Source organism: Sturnus vulgaris, chromosome 1, assembly GCF_052056855.1.
Source record: "Sturnus vulgaris isolate bStuVul1 chromosome 1, bStuVul1.hap1, whole genome shotgun sequence".
Taxonomy (NCBI): Eukaryota; Metazoa; Chordata; class Aves; order Passeriformes; family Sturnidae; genus Sturnus; species Sturnus vulgaris.
In genome coordinates this window covers 114,725,705-114,740,243 of record NC_142243.1, presented here as the reverse complement: position 1 = coordinate 114,740,243, position 14,539 = coordinate 114,725,705, and the positions used below count along the sequence as shown (strand labels likewise).

Here is a 14,539-nt window from a genome sequence, read left to right as displayed (position 1 = left end):
AGAACAGACTTTGTGGGAAAATGATCATTTAAGCATGGAGTGGATATGTTATACTTCATCACTGTGTGGCACATGGGGCAGACTATTCTGTAATGCAGACATGGTGTCATGTTTGAGTCCACTCTATGTGGTCAACAGTGCCCAGATCTAGCTACTTCCTTTTCCCAGGTTTGCCTGTGGCAAAGCTGAAACAAGTTTTCAAAGTGCAGGTTTGAACATGAAATGTGAATTGAGTACTAACATCTGTCAGAGATCTGAAACTTGAACTTTGTTTTAGAGATGGGGCCAAAACATTCAAAATTTTTTCCTATGATATGCATGGGTTTGTGTTCTATGCTGACTTCTACTGAGTGTTTTCCTTGAGGTCACTCTTCCCTGAGCTACTAAAGTATATAAAACGAGGAGTGAAAACATAAATGAACAGATTATAGCAGCAAAAAACTAACAACGAGGCCGAGCTGTAACATTAAAACATGCCAATTAGTTGAATTCCATCATAGTGGGAAAGCAGTTACCCCTGTAAAACAGTGTCTTGTACTTACACTGTGCTACATCCTGTGTATCAAATGAAGACACACAAGTCCTTGCCATGGGTGTTCATACAGCAGCCTGCCTCTTTTTCAGTGTCAGAAACTCTTTAGGAGCCCATGGTCAAATTATGAATTATTTCTGACCCCTATGGAATGACAAGTCATTCTGTAGTGATTTCTTATAGTTCCCATTGTGAAGTGGCTGATGGTTCTGACCTAGTGATGACTTGCTGAATGATTAAACATCAAGTGCTATGTTTTCAAACATAGCAATGTTATTGCTCCAACAGGCTTTGACCAGTCTTGTTTGAGAAGTGTGGTTAACATGAGTTGGCTTCTACGTGTCTGTCACCAATTTAACATTTATTAAGGCATTGTTGTGACAGATTGTATGAGGCTCTGTTAAAGTAAAGGGTGTGAAATACTCACCTGTCACTTGAGATATATTTTTAAGAAGCCACTGAGTTCATGTTTGGAGTAACTCATCTGAACCAGTCAGAACAATAACTCAGGAAAGCAGAGTGTTCAAGGCTGGAGGCAGAGCAGTGTCACGGGATGCTGATTACAGGTGGGAATGAGTTTGGTGTGTTAAGATGTGAGGAGTCATTTCAGGGGCTCTGAGAGCCCCAGGAGAAGGTCAGACAAGGGAGCTCGCCTGGCAGAGTCCTTCTGGAAGCCAGCCTGGGCTTTTCAAATAAAGGCACTGTTTCTCTGGTGCTCAATTCTTGCTGTGCCCAGAAACAGAAGGATGTGTGAACAGAACTACATCAAAGAAGCAGCTACATCCGTAAACTAATTCTTCAGTCTGTGTTAAATCCCTCTGAATGCTAATGGTTATCTTAGTTTGAGATAAATGCCATGTGTACTTCCTTAGACACTGAAAATGAGGTATAAAATCAGCAAGCATGATAAACACATCTCTTTTCAACAAACATGATAAATGCATCTCTATACAGACTTTATACTCAAGAAACATCTTAGATGCTAAACATCCAAAACCTACATCAACTCTATGCACAAAGACAGTATTTATGTTTACTTTATTTCCTTTAATCGCTGTCAAATAATTTCATACTGTGGATTTTGGGTGTATTTTTCACCCTAATGTATTCAAACTTTACAGGCTCAATTAAGTCTGCAAACAATGTATTTGTTTTCCAAGGTCCCCCCCCAACTACTAAGTGGTTTTAAGTTTACCATTTTACATACTAATGAAATATAATGGATTTTTTGGTGGACAGCTCAAAATGCAATTATGTGTTTGCACAACCAATTAAGAGTTATCTGCTCAAGACATACCTGAGATGGTCACACTGTTCCATAAAAAGTTTCTGTTCCAGTAACAAGTGCTTCTAAAATGTTCACCTTTTGATGAAGCTTGCTTCCAGGCACTGATCAGTGTGCTAAACATTCAGTGTGTCAAGATATTTTCATGTGTCTAGCTGCTCTAAATGTGCAAGGAATTTGGAAAAAACACCATGGAAAAAGTGTTTGAATATTTTCTCAAGCTGATATTGAGGCCTGGGTGTTTTGAATCTAATTTTTCTCGTCTGGTGGCTAAGAAAGGTAAATGATAACATCCCATTTCTTTATAGCAAACATGGAGTATGATGGATTATTAACCTAGAGATGGAAAGGCCAAGCAGTGTACTGAAGAAGGCCATGCAGAGGTGTGGGCAATTGAAGAATGAGAGAGGAGCGTGATAGTATTTGATTTGTAAGCTGAAATGCAAGTAAAACTTCCTTCTGTTAGAGAGTTGGTCAACTTCTGTCATATGCCCAGAAGGTCTGCACAGACTTCTTTCCTGTGTCCCAAATGGGATGAATGCTCTGGAGAGTATTTTTTGGGAGGGATGGTATTCCCTGAACAAATTCGCACAATTTCCAGTGCAATGTTCACCTAAAATTCCATCCCTGTATCGCACTGTCTCATTTTTGAGTTTTTGAAGTTTTAGCAATCAGGAAAGCTGGTTCTTAACAAATAAAATTTCAGTGCTTTTCTTAGGACAGTTTAAGGATGATTCATTTGTCAGGAGCTTATCATCAAAGGGGATTTAGGATAGCAAAGGTGTAGAGAAGATAAATAGCGAAGGTTGTCCTTCCTTTGAAGCACTATAACTTGTTTAGTGGTTTAGGTGTCTTGGAGTCACTTCTTTATTTAGCAGTGTTTACAGCCTGTGAGGTTTTGTGTTTTCAGAAACGTGGCTACCTGCATCAGGCTGCTTGCTTTGTCTGAGTGCCAGCATGGGGCTGTTGGGTACTGAAATAGCTTTTTCTGGAACTGACAGTAGTGTCAGCAGTTTGTTTCTGGCCATACCCTCACTTTCTCTGCAATGACCTAGTCTGTATTTTGCAGAAATACCTGAATCAAATCGGATACAGCAGCCGCAGTAACTGCAGCATGTCATGAAAACAACCTGTCTGCCTCTAGATCTACTGAAGCTTCTAGAAGCATTTAAAATGCCCTCACATAATTAAAATATATTACTGTTAGTCCAAATAACATGAGCAACAAGGCACCATGGTATCCATTGTGTGCTAGCTTTTTAAAATTATACTTATTATTAATTTATTGTATCACACATCTTATTGGTTTGGAATTGAATTTGAAAGCACTAAATGAAATCTAAAGTTGTCCTTAAGACTGATGGGAATTACCTTTTGATCTCTTTTATACACATATACATCGACATAGACATATACATATACACATACATACACATACATATATGTGCACACATATTTATATGCACGTCTGTGTATGTATCTGTGTGCTTTTATACATATACATATTTGGGAAACAAGATAATGCCTTCATTTCTTCACTTTTGCTATGTCTTTAATCCTAAATTTCTGAATGCATTGGGATTTGTTTGTTTGTTTATGCTTATGTTTGGCATTTTTTAATATGGACAAAATAATTCCCGATAAAGAGCTTTAAAAATGTTTATTTCTCTGAAAAGAGAGTCTACATTGTGCAACACAGAGGACTGACGATAGGATTGTACCTAAATCCGAGGATTTGGGCTTGATACTTTCAGCCTAGCGTGACACAAGAATTCCCTGTGTATCTGTGCCACCCATCTGTGCTTTGGTATTTCTGCTTTTAAAATAGGCCTGTGTTCTTACAGTTGGGTCTCAGATTTTAAATCAGCTGAAGAACGGGAAAATACTAAAGAAGAAACTAAAAAACCCCAAAAGAGCAGTATACTACTTCTAAGAACACTTGAGGAGTTCTATTTTCCCATATGTGTTAAAAACATCTAATGCGCTGAAATCGGATTTAAAAAAATATTTTAAAATAAAATATGTACTTTTAGGACATTAAAAACAAACAAAAAAAAAGCTCCATGATCATCACATGGGCAGTGCCTGGGTGGCTGAGCTCCACAGAGCCAGCAGTGGGTTTGCTTTCCAGGCTGCACCTTTTGTTCTTCAGAGCAGCAGGGAATGGCAGCAATGCGGATGCAGCAGTTTAGCTCCTGGGCACAAAGGGATCCTTAATGCCAATTAAAAAGCAGACTTAATGAGTACCAAAAGCAGCCCCCAAGCCAGGCCTCTTTAGCTAAAAAAAGATGGGAAAGCAACATGTTGTAGGAAATGATGGAATTCTGAAAATCCCATAAGAAACGGGGGAACACCCTTTGCTTTCCCTGCTGCATCCTCAGCTCATTCGCTGTGCTAAAAGCAAAGCCGTGTAAAAATACAGGGGAGTAACTGGTGGAACTGCCCCGTTTGGAAAGTGGCTTTTGCTAGCTGGGGGACTGTTTGTGGTCAGTGTGTTATTTCTAACTAAAATGGCACTTCATAAAAATAACAAATTGTTGGCAACCATTGCTCTTTGAATTCTATTTCTAGTTCTAGTCTCTATTTCTGTTCCTCTCGGTTGCTTTTCTCCTAACAAATCAAACTTCAGGATTGCAGCAGGAAATTTAGATTTAACCTCAAGAGTCAATGTTTTGTCTCATGTCTGCTCTAATGTGATACAGATGTTGGAACTGCTGTACGTAACTCAAGATTTTATTGAACTAGCGCTCCCTGCCTAATAGAAAACATAGCTAACTGCAGTGCACATTAAACACAGATCACTCTGAAGGCACTAAGCCTGTGAATTTTAGAAATATATTGACAAAATACTTGGGATATTACTTCATTTGCACATCCTTCAGCTGTTTGATAGCGAGTTTCTGCTATGGTAAAGAAGCAGAGCTCTTAATTGTTTTAAAAGGCAAATCCAAAAAGTAAACTTGAAAAAAATGCAATACCTGAAATTATTTACAGGCTGGCTTTTCATTTTTTTTTTCAATTCTTTGTTTCCTTCCCTTTAGAAGATAACCAGAAAGACTGAAGAGATAGATCATCCATTGCATCCCTTTTTATTTCCTCTCATTTCCAACAGTCCTGATCTCCACTATTCTTTCATGTTTAGTTTTCCTTCTCTTGAGTTGCCACAGAGGCCAGGGCATGCTAAACACTTGGGTATGTCCTTGTTGAGGACTGAAGGGTAAACACTGACATTTCTCAAGATACTGCTATGTCACATTAGCCCCAGAACAAAGTCATCTGAAATCATCTCTTTATTCATTTTCCCCCCCCATATTGCTAATAACAAGATTAAAGTTTTCTACTTTTCTGTACTGGCAGCACAGTGCTTCTTGAATGAGATGTTTTAGGTCAAAACCAGAAAGTTTAACACATCAGAGTGCTTTTTTTGCCCATAATAAAATAGGAATTATGTATTAATTCAGTTCACCTCACCCAAGTCTCGTGCCCTGTAATAAAAAAGCTGTGCAGAAATGTGCTACCCAGAGCAATCTCCAAGCAGCAAGCTGACCAGGGAAAAGTCCTCAATACATAGAAAGTGGGGGAAAGAGTACAAACCAAAGAGCTCTAGAGGGAATGACATAGATTAATAAAGTCATATATATTTTCACCTAGTTAAGGCTGACCCATACAGTGGCTTTTGTTTTGTTTTGTTTTGTTTTTTGTTTAAATGTCAAACTTCCACTTGTTGCTGAAATTCTTCTTTGATTCTTGGGGGGACCAGCATATTTTGGATGTGGGTGTTAGAGGGGGTACAGCTGGGTCTTCAGGCAGCTCCGGGGCTGCTGGCAGCTGTGTTGATAATACCAGCAGCAGTGCAGAGAAACACAGCGTTAGCAAAGGTGAAACCCTCGTGCTCTGTGGGTTAAAGCTGAGCTCCAGAAACACCACAGCTGTGCTAAAAAAGAAGTAAAAAACTCTCACTTGTTCAAATGATGGACATGTCATAAAAAAGAATTAACTTCAGCTATTGTGTTATTAAAGCAGATGATTAGTTGACCCTTAATATTTTGAACTATAAACTGATTTCTCCATTAATGTGAACAGCCCAGCTTGAGGTTTATTGTCTCTCTATATTCCACTCAAAGGCTTTTGGTGTTAGACTTGCATTTTTCTAGATAAACAGCAGTTCATGAAAAGTAGGGCTGTTCTGGGTCCAGCAGAGAAACCTGTATGAAAAATAATTGATCCTAACTATTAGCTACATCAGAATTTTTTTTTAAATTCTGGTCTTGTCACTCGTTACACAGGAAATTCTGTATCAGCAACTATTTCTAGCAGCTCTTTCTTTGGGTAAAAAGAGGACAGTTTTATTATTGTCTGAAGTCCCCAAACTCAGTTCATATCCTGTAATGAGTACAGGAGCACTGAATCATTTTTAGAATAGAACCTTAAGTCTGTTATCATATGAAAAACTCTGGGGTCATCAGTGTCAAATTACGTATGAATTTTTTTTCTCTTCCAGGCTTCAGTTTGTTTCTATCATTTCCACAAACACTATACAACATTCACAGGTAAGTTAATTAACATTAAATAAGTTCTATCACCTCCTATTTAATTCTATATATTTAATGGTTTCCTCATTTACGAATAAATGTAATGCTTGAAGCAGCCTAGCTTCTTTCATCCAGATGCTGTCCTGATAATGTAGTAAAAGGTTTTTCTGGTGAGTTTTCAGAATCTCTTTTCTTTTTCATGTTTACAACTTTCTCCTTTTCCTTTCACTTGCTGTTCTCCACGCAGTCTTACAGTGGTCCAGCACAGTAAACCGATAAAGGCTCTGTAGTAAAAAACACCGCATTATATTTGCAATCAAATGTGATTTGTAACTTCTGCCTGTGCTGGGTGGAATTCTGTAGCTGACCATCCTGCACTCTGTGAAGTACTTAATTGTCTTCCTGGTCCTTCTGTGAAACTCCTCTGTATGAAGTCTGCAGATAATTGCTATCAGATGTAAGCTAGGCAGGTGGCAAGCTGTGATTACATCTAAGAACTGGCCTGCTGCACCCAGGAATTTTATACACCGTTAGTTTGTACTCCAATGGCCTATTTTTATTAATGCTGCCTGCCTTCCACTAGTATTTGCTAGCTCATTTCACTCATCTGTCACTTCAGGTCTTTCAGGTCCTAAGTGTCCTGGAGGAGGGACTGTCACTGCTTGTCTTCAGGAATTAGTGGAGACTAATATTCACATGAGAGACTAGAAGACAATGTCCCATCTCTCCTACACAGCCCTTTTTGTGTGATGGTGCTCCGTGTAGCTACCAAAAGCTCGCACAGCCCTGTGTTTGGGGCAGGAAGTGTGCAGAGATGGGAGATGTGGGCAGGAAAGGCTGAGGACCTGCAGAAGGGCTGGGCTGTGGGGCAGGGGGCTGGGAGCAAGGAAGTCTGGTTTGGGGATGACTGAGAGGAGGAGGGAAGCACCTTGTGCATGTCAGCCCTTGGCAGTGGCAGCCTTTACCCCAGTGAACACTGAGGGTTTGGTTTCCTTCCTTTCCTGTCAGGACTTTTGTTTAGTGTTTTCCTTTTCAAGTCATCACTTGACATAGTTCCTCTCAAGCCTCCTCTGGGTTTGTCATTCCTCTGAAGGGAAGAGCACAAAAATTTTAAACTACCAGTCAGGTTAGCTTGAATGATGCACCCACAAGCTCTTTGATGATGAAGGATTTAAGTTTTCCAATCAACTCCTCTCTGTCTTCTTCCTGATGCCTGTTCTCAGTTGTTATTTTAGGAATAGATATTTTTTTTGGCATGAGAAAGATATTTCTTGGATTTTTGTCTAGCTGTTTCTATAAATATATATGTTCAGAGATTTTAAACAGGACATTTCCCAGTACATTTCAAACACAGAACTGCTCTTCTGAGCTAGCTGTATGAAGGCATGGTTTAGTGGTAGTGAACTTTGAGTTACCATTTCCCTAGCTGACAGAAAATGCAATAGTTTACTACCTTTAAAAAACAGCTGAAAATACCCAAGAAAACACAATGCATCATTAATTTTCCTGTACTCCAGTTAGCCAAAAACCTCCCCTTTAGGCTGTACTTGGACTAAAGTACCTAAATCCTAATATACAGGATTGCCAAGCAGCATCACCTCCAGACCTAAACAACAGCAATACCTGCCAGCCATGTTCTTGACTCTGCTGCTACTGAAAACGTGGGGTGTATTGGCTGAAACAAGCTCATGTCTCATGTTAGAAGCTTCATTCTCTAAAAGGTGCTGTGTTGGTTTGAAAGTAAAACCAGTGCGAGACTCCAAGTCAGTAATACAATTTAATAGGAGAAAAGAGAAAAAAATAAAATACATGCAATAATATAAAAGAAACAACCACCAACACAGTCAGAAATACAACCTGACACCCTGTCAGTCAGGGTGTTGGTAGCAGTCCGTATAAATGGTGGCTGCAGTCCTCCTGGATGACAGATGTGGTTCTGTTGAAGCAGTGCTCCTGTAGAAGGTGCAGTTTTCCTCCGAAGATCCAGCGATGATGTGGAAAAAGGTCCGACTTTCCTCTGGGATCCAGTAGAAAGGTCTGCCCTCGGGTCCCAAACCCCAGTTTTTTATCTAGGTAGGAAAGGCTTGGCTCCTGCCCCTGGTTGGGGCATCTCCCAATGGGGTGATGTAATCTTATCAGTCACACAATAGGACTTAATGGCCCATTAACAGAATATATCTTCTGGAGGAGGGATGGGTTGTGAATAGATAACGATGATCATCCCCCCATCTTATCAGATGGCACATCAGCAGAGGATATCTCCCACAGAGATAAGGATCACCACCCCTCCCACATTTTAACAGATGGTGATAGAATACACATTTTTGCATTGTACCCCAGGACAGGTGCATTTTGAATTCTCACAGCATGTCTGCATCCTTGAGAGTACTGCAGCTCACTTTGTGTGAGTTTACTGGTCCATGGCAAATGGTGAGCAAGTGAAGCTGATCAGGAACTATGTGAATAAATCAGTATAAGTTAACCCCAGAAATAAATGCTACTTGGGTATACTACAATTTCTTGTAAAATATCTGGTATCTAGTACATTTGTACTGGTTGCAAGATGTATTCTTGGGCTGAGTTTGGTCTAGAGTTTGAAGTTACTGTGTAGAAATAGAATGGATAAACTTAGTTTCTCTACAAAATGATTGTATTTTTTTTCCAGAGCACATTTAAAGAAAACCCTGAAGAATGATTCTCTGTATGAAGGACTGCTACCTCTTGTGTCACCTGTGTTGCTGTTTATTCTTCTTACAGTCTGGGTGGTTTTATCTCCAAACAACATATTAGCAAAGCAACCCAGACTGTTTTTGTGGATGGTTGGGGTTGCTTTCTCAAATGTTATTGTAAGTATATTTATATATTTAGTATATTTAGGTGGTATTATTTAGAGACAGCTTTCTATTTTTCTGTGAGTAAGCAGAAGGGAGCAGAAAATGTAGCTACAATCATCAGAATCACACAGCTCTTCTACCTCTATGTTACACTCCGTCTCATAAAAAATACATCACAACACGTGTCTGGACTTAGGACACTTACAGTACTGAAATACCTTCTCTGCCACAGTGTAACACTTTTGTGAGGGTTCTGGTTTGTTTTCTGAGGGTTTATGAAAACCCTAGGGATGCCCTGAAATATAGCAAATACTCCCCAACATACGGGCAGAACTGGGGACTTGTCAAAGAAACATCAACACTGGCACAGATTTACTAGCACGAGTGGAGGGCATGTAGCTTTCCCTTGCTCTTGTGTCCATGACTGTGGTACATCCATTCCTGTATCCTGCAGTTCAGCTGATCCTACATTTTCCCTTCACCATTCCAAAAAAGACCATGCCACTGACAGCGTGTTTTAGGGAAGGATGTGCAGAGCTGTAGGGGCCTCATGATGGCTCTCTGCTCACAGATTAGTTTCTCCTGTACCACATGGTGACCAGTTTCCCCCCTTTAGTTCCCAAGGGACAGCACAAACCTCTGTGCAGTTCCAGCACGGGCAGCCAGACAGTGGTGCTGAGCCCTGCAGGTAACCCAGGGCTTTCTTCTCTGGGGGAAGCCAGGAGAGCAGCCAAGCAGAAAGGTGTTCTTGCATTTAAGCAAAAATGCCCTAGGGGATAGTGACTAGTGTCATCTTAGGAAAATAGTCTCCAACACCAACTAAAATCTTGCCATTGAGCAATGCTACATGCAGTTTAAAAAGTGAAAGGCTTGTGCTATGAGACATCTTAAAAAAATGTGAGGTTTTAAAAGAGAAAGTGTAGCCCCTTTAGAAATCTAAATTCAGGAATGGAAAAAAAGTTATAATTGTGATGTTTGTTAGATGTATCTTATAAATGTACATTTCTGTGGGTCACAAGTCAAAAAGTTCCATCTTAAGGACTTAATCTCACAAAAATGAGTTGATTTTCAGATATGTAAGTTTTATTGTATTATTTATTGCATTATCCATTACCTAATCTATCCCTTTTTCTTAAGAGAATACCGGAGATTCCAAAACGAGAAATACAATTGCTTCATGCCATTAGGGAAAATGCTTTCAGAGTTTGGCAGATGGCATATTCTGCACATACATCTTAACCAACCAAGAGTGATTGTGGCAGGATGCTTACAGAAGGAAAATAGTAAGGCAAACCAGAAGTTTCTTTACAGGCTGCAGTTTATCAGACACTGGGTGCAATACGTACTCTTCAGGCTTTGTTTTTTCTTTTCCCAAAACATACATTGCAGTGTTGGAGGCTCGTGTGAATTAAAAATGTATGCATGCTAGCTGAAAATTTTAAACATTTTAAAAGCAAGCATTAAAAATGTATAGGTGTTAGTTGGAATTTGTAACATTCTAAAGTTGAAAATCAAGCTTGCATTTTCTTTCACCTCTTCTGGTCCCTTAGACGTTTCCTCCAGCATCAGAGGAAGGCTTGTCATGGCAATACTTCTCTTCTCCATGATAGCCTGACACATTGGGTTTCCATTACCTGTTCTGCAGACCACAAACTGCAAACCATGGTTCTCTACCTGCCATTCCAGTTCCAGTGTCTGGAACTTCTCATGCCGTTACCATGTATATATATAAGTATAATAATGGTTTAATACAATGTGAAACCCAACCTATGGTCAGGTTCAGTTATGCAGCCAGAAAAATTATAGCTTATAGATTGCTTTAGCAATTTCTGATACTCTCTGGAATGATTCCCAAAGGACTCATAAAACCAATGTTATTAAAAAAAATTCACAATCAATACTGAGTATGTAAGTGAAAATATTAACATTAGGTACAAAGGCTTAGTTCTTCCACTATTCAAAGTTAATTATTTTTTCATGGTTTATTTTTGCATTCTTCAGCTTCCACAGCACAGGCAGTAAAGGCAGTATTTCTTTCCTATGGTCAGACTCCTACTGCTGCTGTCATAAGATTTCAGGCACTGCACAGGGAATGAGTTTTTCATTCTTCTGCTGCTTTCAGGATACATAAAATCTATTTTTAACCACATTTCAATTTTGAGTGAAACTTAAATCAATAAAATATTTCAGATGTGCCTAAATTCCTTTTCTTTTTTGTAACGGCATGGTATATATGAGACACATTTCTTAAGGAGCCTAAACCAGACAAAACACTTTGTGTTTGCTTAATTGCTTTTAAAATACTGAATTGCAAGTGAATTAATCTCATTATGTTTCCAGAACTCAGTAGAATTAAGCTAATTGCCTTCAGTTAAACCATGCACCACATATTCATTTTTTCTGCCATTCTGAGTGGGATCCCTTTCTCTGGGCCCCCAGCTGCATCTCCAGGGAGCCCACTGCCATGATCAAGCCAAGAAATTGGTGTTTTAGTACATAAAGGAGTGCTAGGAAAGAAAAACAGGATGTGAATATGTCATATATTGTCTTCCCTCTCTTCTATACAATGAACCAGAAGATACTTCTGTCAGGCCCCATGATTAAAATACCAGCACACTCTCCCAGTGATTAAGTGGTGGCACATTTGATTTGGGATCACAACTTTGGGAGCCTCTGTGAAAACATAAGGTGGCAAACAAATTCCCCTTTTGTGAAGATGTGCTTTCACTTATCAAGTGTAAAGGTGCATTTTAAATTGTAATCATGTCCTCTAGGACCCAGTGAGGCAGAAAGGCGTGTACCTGCAGCAGCCTTCTCACCAGAAACAAGCCCCATTTTGAGCTGTAGCCTTGTTTCACCCAAAGCAACCCGCGGAGAAAATGGAAATGCTTTTCCTTAGAGCCTCGGGGCTGGCCCAGCGCTTCTCACCCGGCCCCTTTTGCTCCACCAGTGCAAGGTGATCATGTGCCAGATGAGCAGCACGCGGCCGGAGCTGTTCCACTGGTTCCTGTTCCCGCTGGCGCTGGTGGTGTACGCGGCCACCTCCGGGCTGCTGGGCTCCATGGAAGAAGCGGTTCTTGGTGTCTTCACTGCCCTGCTCACGGCTGCCCACGTGCACTACGGGGTCTGCGTGGTGAGCAGGGGGGTCTGGAAACAGGTTCTGGTCGGGGCGTTGTCTGGGAGTCTGAATGTTTATGGTTTGGGTTTTTTGGGATTTTTTTTTTAGTCCTGGGTGGTGTTTTATTTAGTCTCAAGTTAAGAAAAAAGAAATCAGTTTATTGCAGGCAATGCCTTTTTGCACGTGCAGCAACTTCAGTGACTTGAATTATTCCAGTGTAGCCAACTGGTTTCAGCTTTAAACCCATTAGAATCAGAATATTTATGGACTGGTTTTATGTAGCAGTCGACCCATGCGGCATGAATGCTTCCACCCCTCTTTTTTGCCTTTCTTCTTCCTAAGGTCAGTTGACTGAAAAAATAGGAAGGTAAAATGCAAAGTGACATAAATAGAAACAATAAAATAAGGTCAACTTTGCTTTGAATCTCCAGGCAAAGTAGATGTCCCAATTTTTTCTTGGCCCTTTGCTAGCATCTCTCAAGCTGGTGACATGAATAGTTTTCCAGTTCATTCAATCCTACCAGCACATATTTTTTCTGCTAGATTTCAGTCTTGTCTTTGTCTTCTGAACTACTGCTTAAATTAAGTTTTACTTTGTTGATGGCCACTTTAATAAATTGTCAAATGATCCTTTAGCAACTGTTTAAATGGCTTTAGCTTTTAGATAAAACACCTTGCGTTGCAAAGGTCCCATTTCAGAGGGAGCTGGTCAGCATTCTTTTATTTGAGCCACACCATTGGAATGTAAGGATTTTTCTTTGAAAGCAGCCTCTTGTCAGCAGACATTGGTGACATAGTAGAGTCTGCTTGAGCATCAACATGGACCTGCTGGTGGGGGTCAGAATGGAAATACCTGGTCAAAATTCACAATTGACTGAGGGGCCCAGCTCCATCACAGCTTATATCACCCGTGAATCTGGTCTGTAGCCGTGTAACTTCCCAGCAGTGTGTTTCAAGAGGAATGTAAGGAAAACAGCTCTCTTGTTCAAACACTTACAGGTCCCTGTGTACTCACAGATCCTCCAGTACGTGAGGACTGTGGTTGGGTCCTCCCCTCTCTTACTGGGAAAGGAGAGGCAGTGAATTGTGAAGTACATACAAAACAGGTTGCTAATCTCTGTGATTTCTCTTCAGGGTAGGCAGCTGAGTGAGCACTTGAACATTTACATCTTTTCCCTGAAGAAACGTGTCCAAGAGTGAACACCTGCACTAGGATCAGACTGTAACACTTGACATGGAGATTTGCAGCTCTTCTGATGTGATAAATAGTTGGAATGAATCTGATTAAAATAACCAAAGAATAGAATAGTACAGATATCTGAACCACTGCGACAATGAGCTATGCAGCTAGATGCTTCATCTCAGAGGAAGATGCCTGTCCAGCAGAGAACTTTACCCAGTTCTTCTGTCGGTATTTATTCTTTTTACCAAGCTGTGTTACTCACCTCTCCTCTTTACCACTTTGTCTTCCTCCTCCTTACCACTATGCCCAAAGTCCTGGATAAATCCACGCTGGAATATACAAGATCTTTGGTGGTTTATAACCAGCACTAGTTTTGCCCAGCCTAGTCACCAGTGGGACCCCAGCAATGCAAACCCCACCTGCACGTCCTTCCCACTCAGACATCTGTGCCTGCTTCATTTGCTGTATTTATTTTCTCACAACTCATTTCTTCCACACAACCTCCTGAAAGGCTTATGCACATTCAGTCTTTTCCTCACCTCTTATGAATGTGTGAAGACAAGGGAATGAGCTCAGAAAGCTATGGGTGCAGTAAAGTGTTTTTGAAATGTAAGGCTTTTTTCCCCATTCTCAGCATTAAGATGAGTCTCAGCTGACCTGTCAGAAATGCAGGCTTAATACAGCAGCAGCTGGCCCTTCTATTTATTTTTTAGGCAGTAACAAGCACTTTGTTTATATTTCAGTAGCAACAAACAATATAGCCTACAAAGGTAAACAGCTGAAAATAAATTTGGCCTGCAAACCTTTGAAGATTCGCATATTTCTCTTCAAAACTAGTTTCAGTCCAACATCATCTACCAGTGCGAAATGCTAAACAAGTCATTTTTTGCCTGTGTGCTTGAAGCAAATTCTTGTGGTTTTAGAAAATGTCATAGAAGAAAGAAAAAAGAAAGATTTTTTTTTTTAAACATTACATGTTTGCATGCAGATGTAAACTGCTCCCTTCATCTATAATACACGTGGGTTTTCTACGTGCCTTGGAGGAGGGAGAAGAA

General features: G+C 40.2%; 1 protein-coding gene across 2 annotated transcripts in view; it reads left to right on the top strand.

Annotated features, from left to right (window-relative positions):
* The window catches only part of LOC106851966 (ethanolaminephosphotransferase 1-like), a 54,213-nt gene extending 39,922 nt beyond the window's left edge, over positions 1-14,291 (top strand). The window contains exons 7-10 of one of the 2 annotated variants that reach the window (XM_014874337.2): positions 6,319-6,367; positions 9,015-9,195; positions 12,134-12,316; positions 13,436-14,291. In XM_014874337.2, the coding sequence (XP_014729823.2) occupies positions 6,319-6,367; positions 9,015-9,195; positions 12,134-12,316; positions 13,436-13,501 (479 nt within the window). In that variant the 3' untranslated portion in view covers positions 13,502-14,291. The other variant, XM_088174696.1, reaches the window with a different exon arrangement.
* The last annotated feature ends 248 nt before the right edge of the window (positions 14,292-14,539 follow it).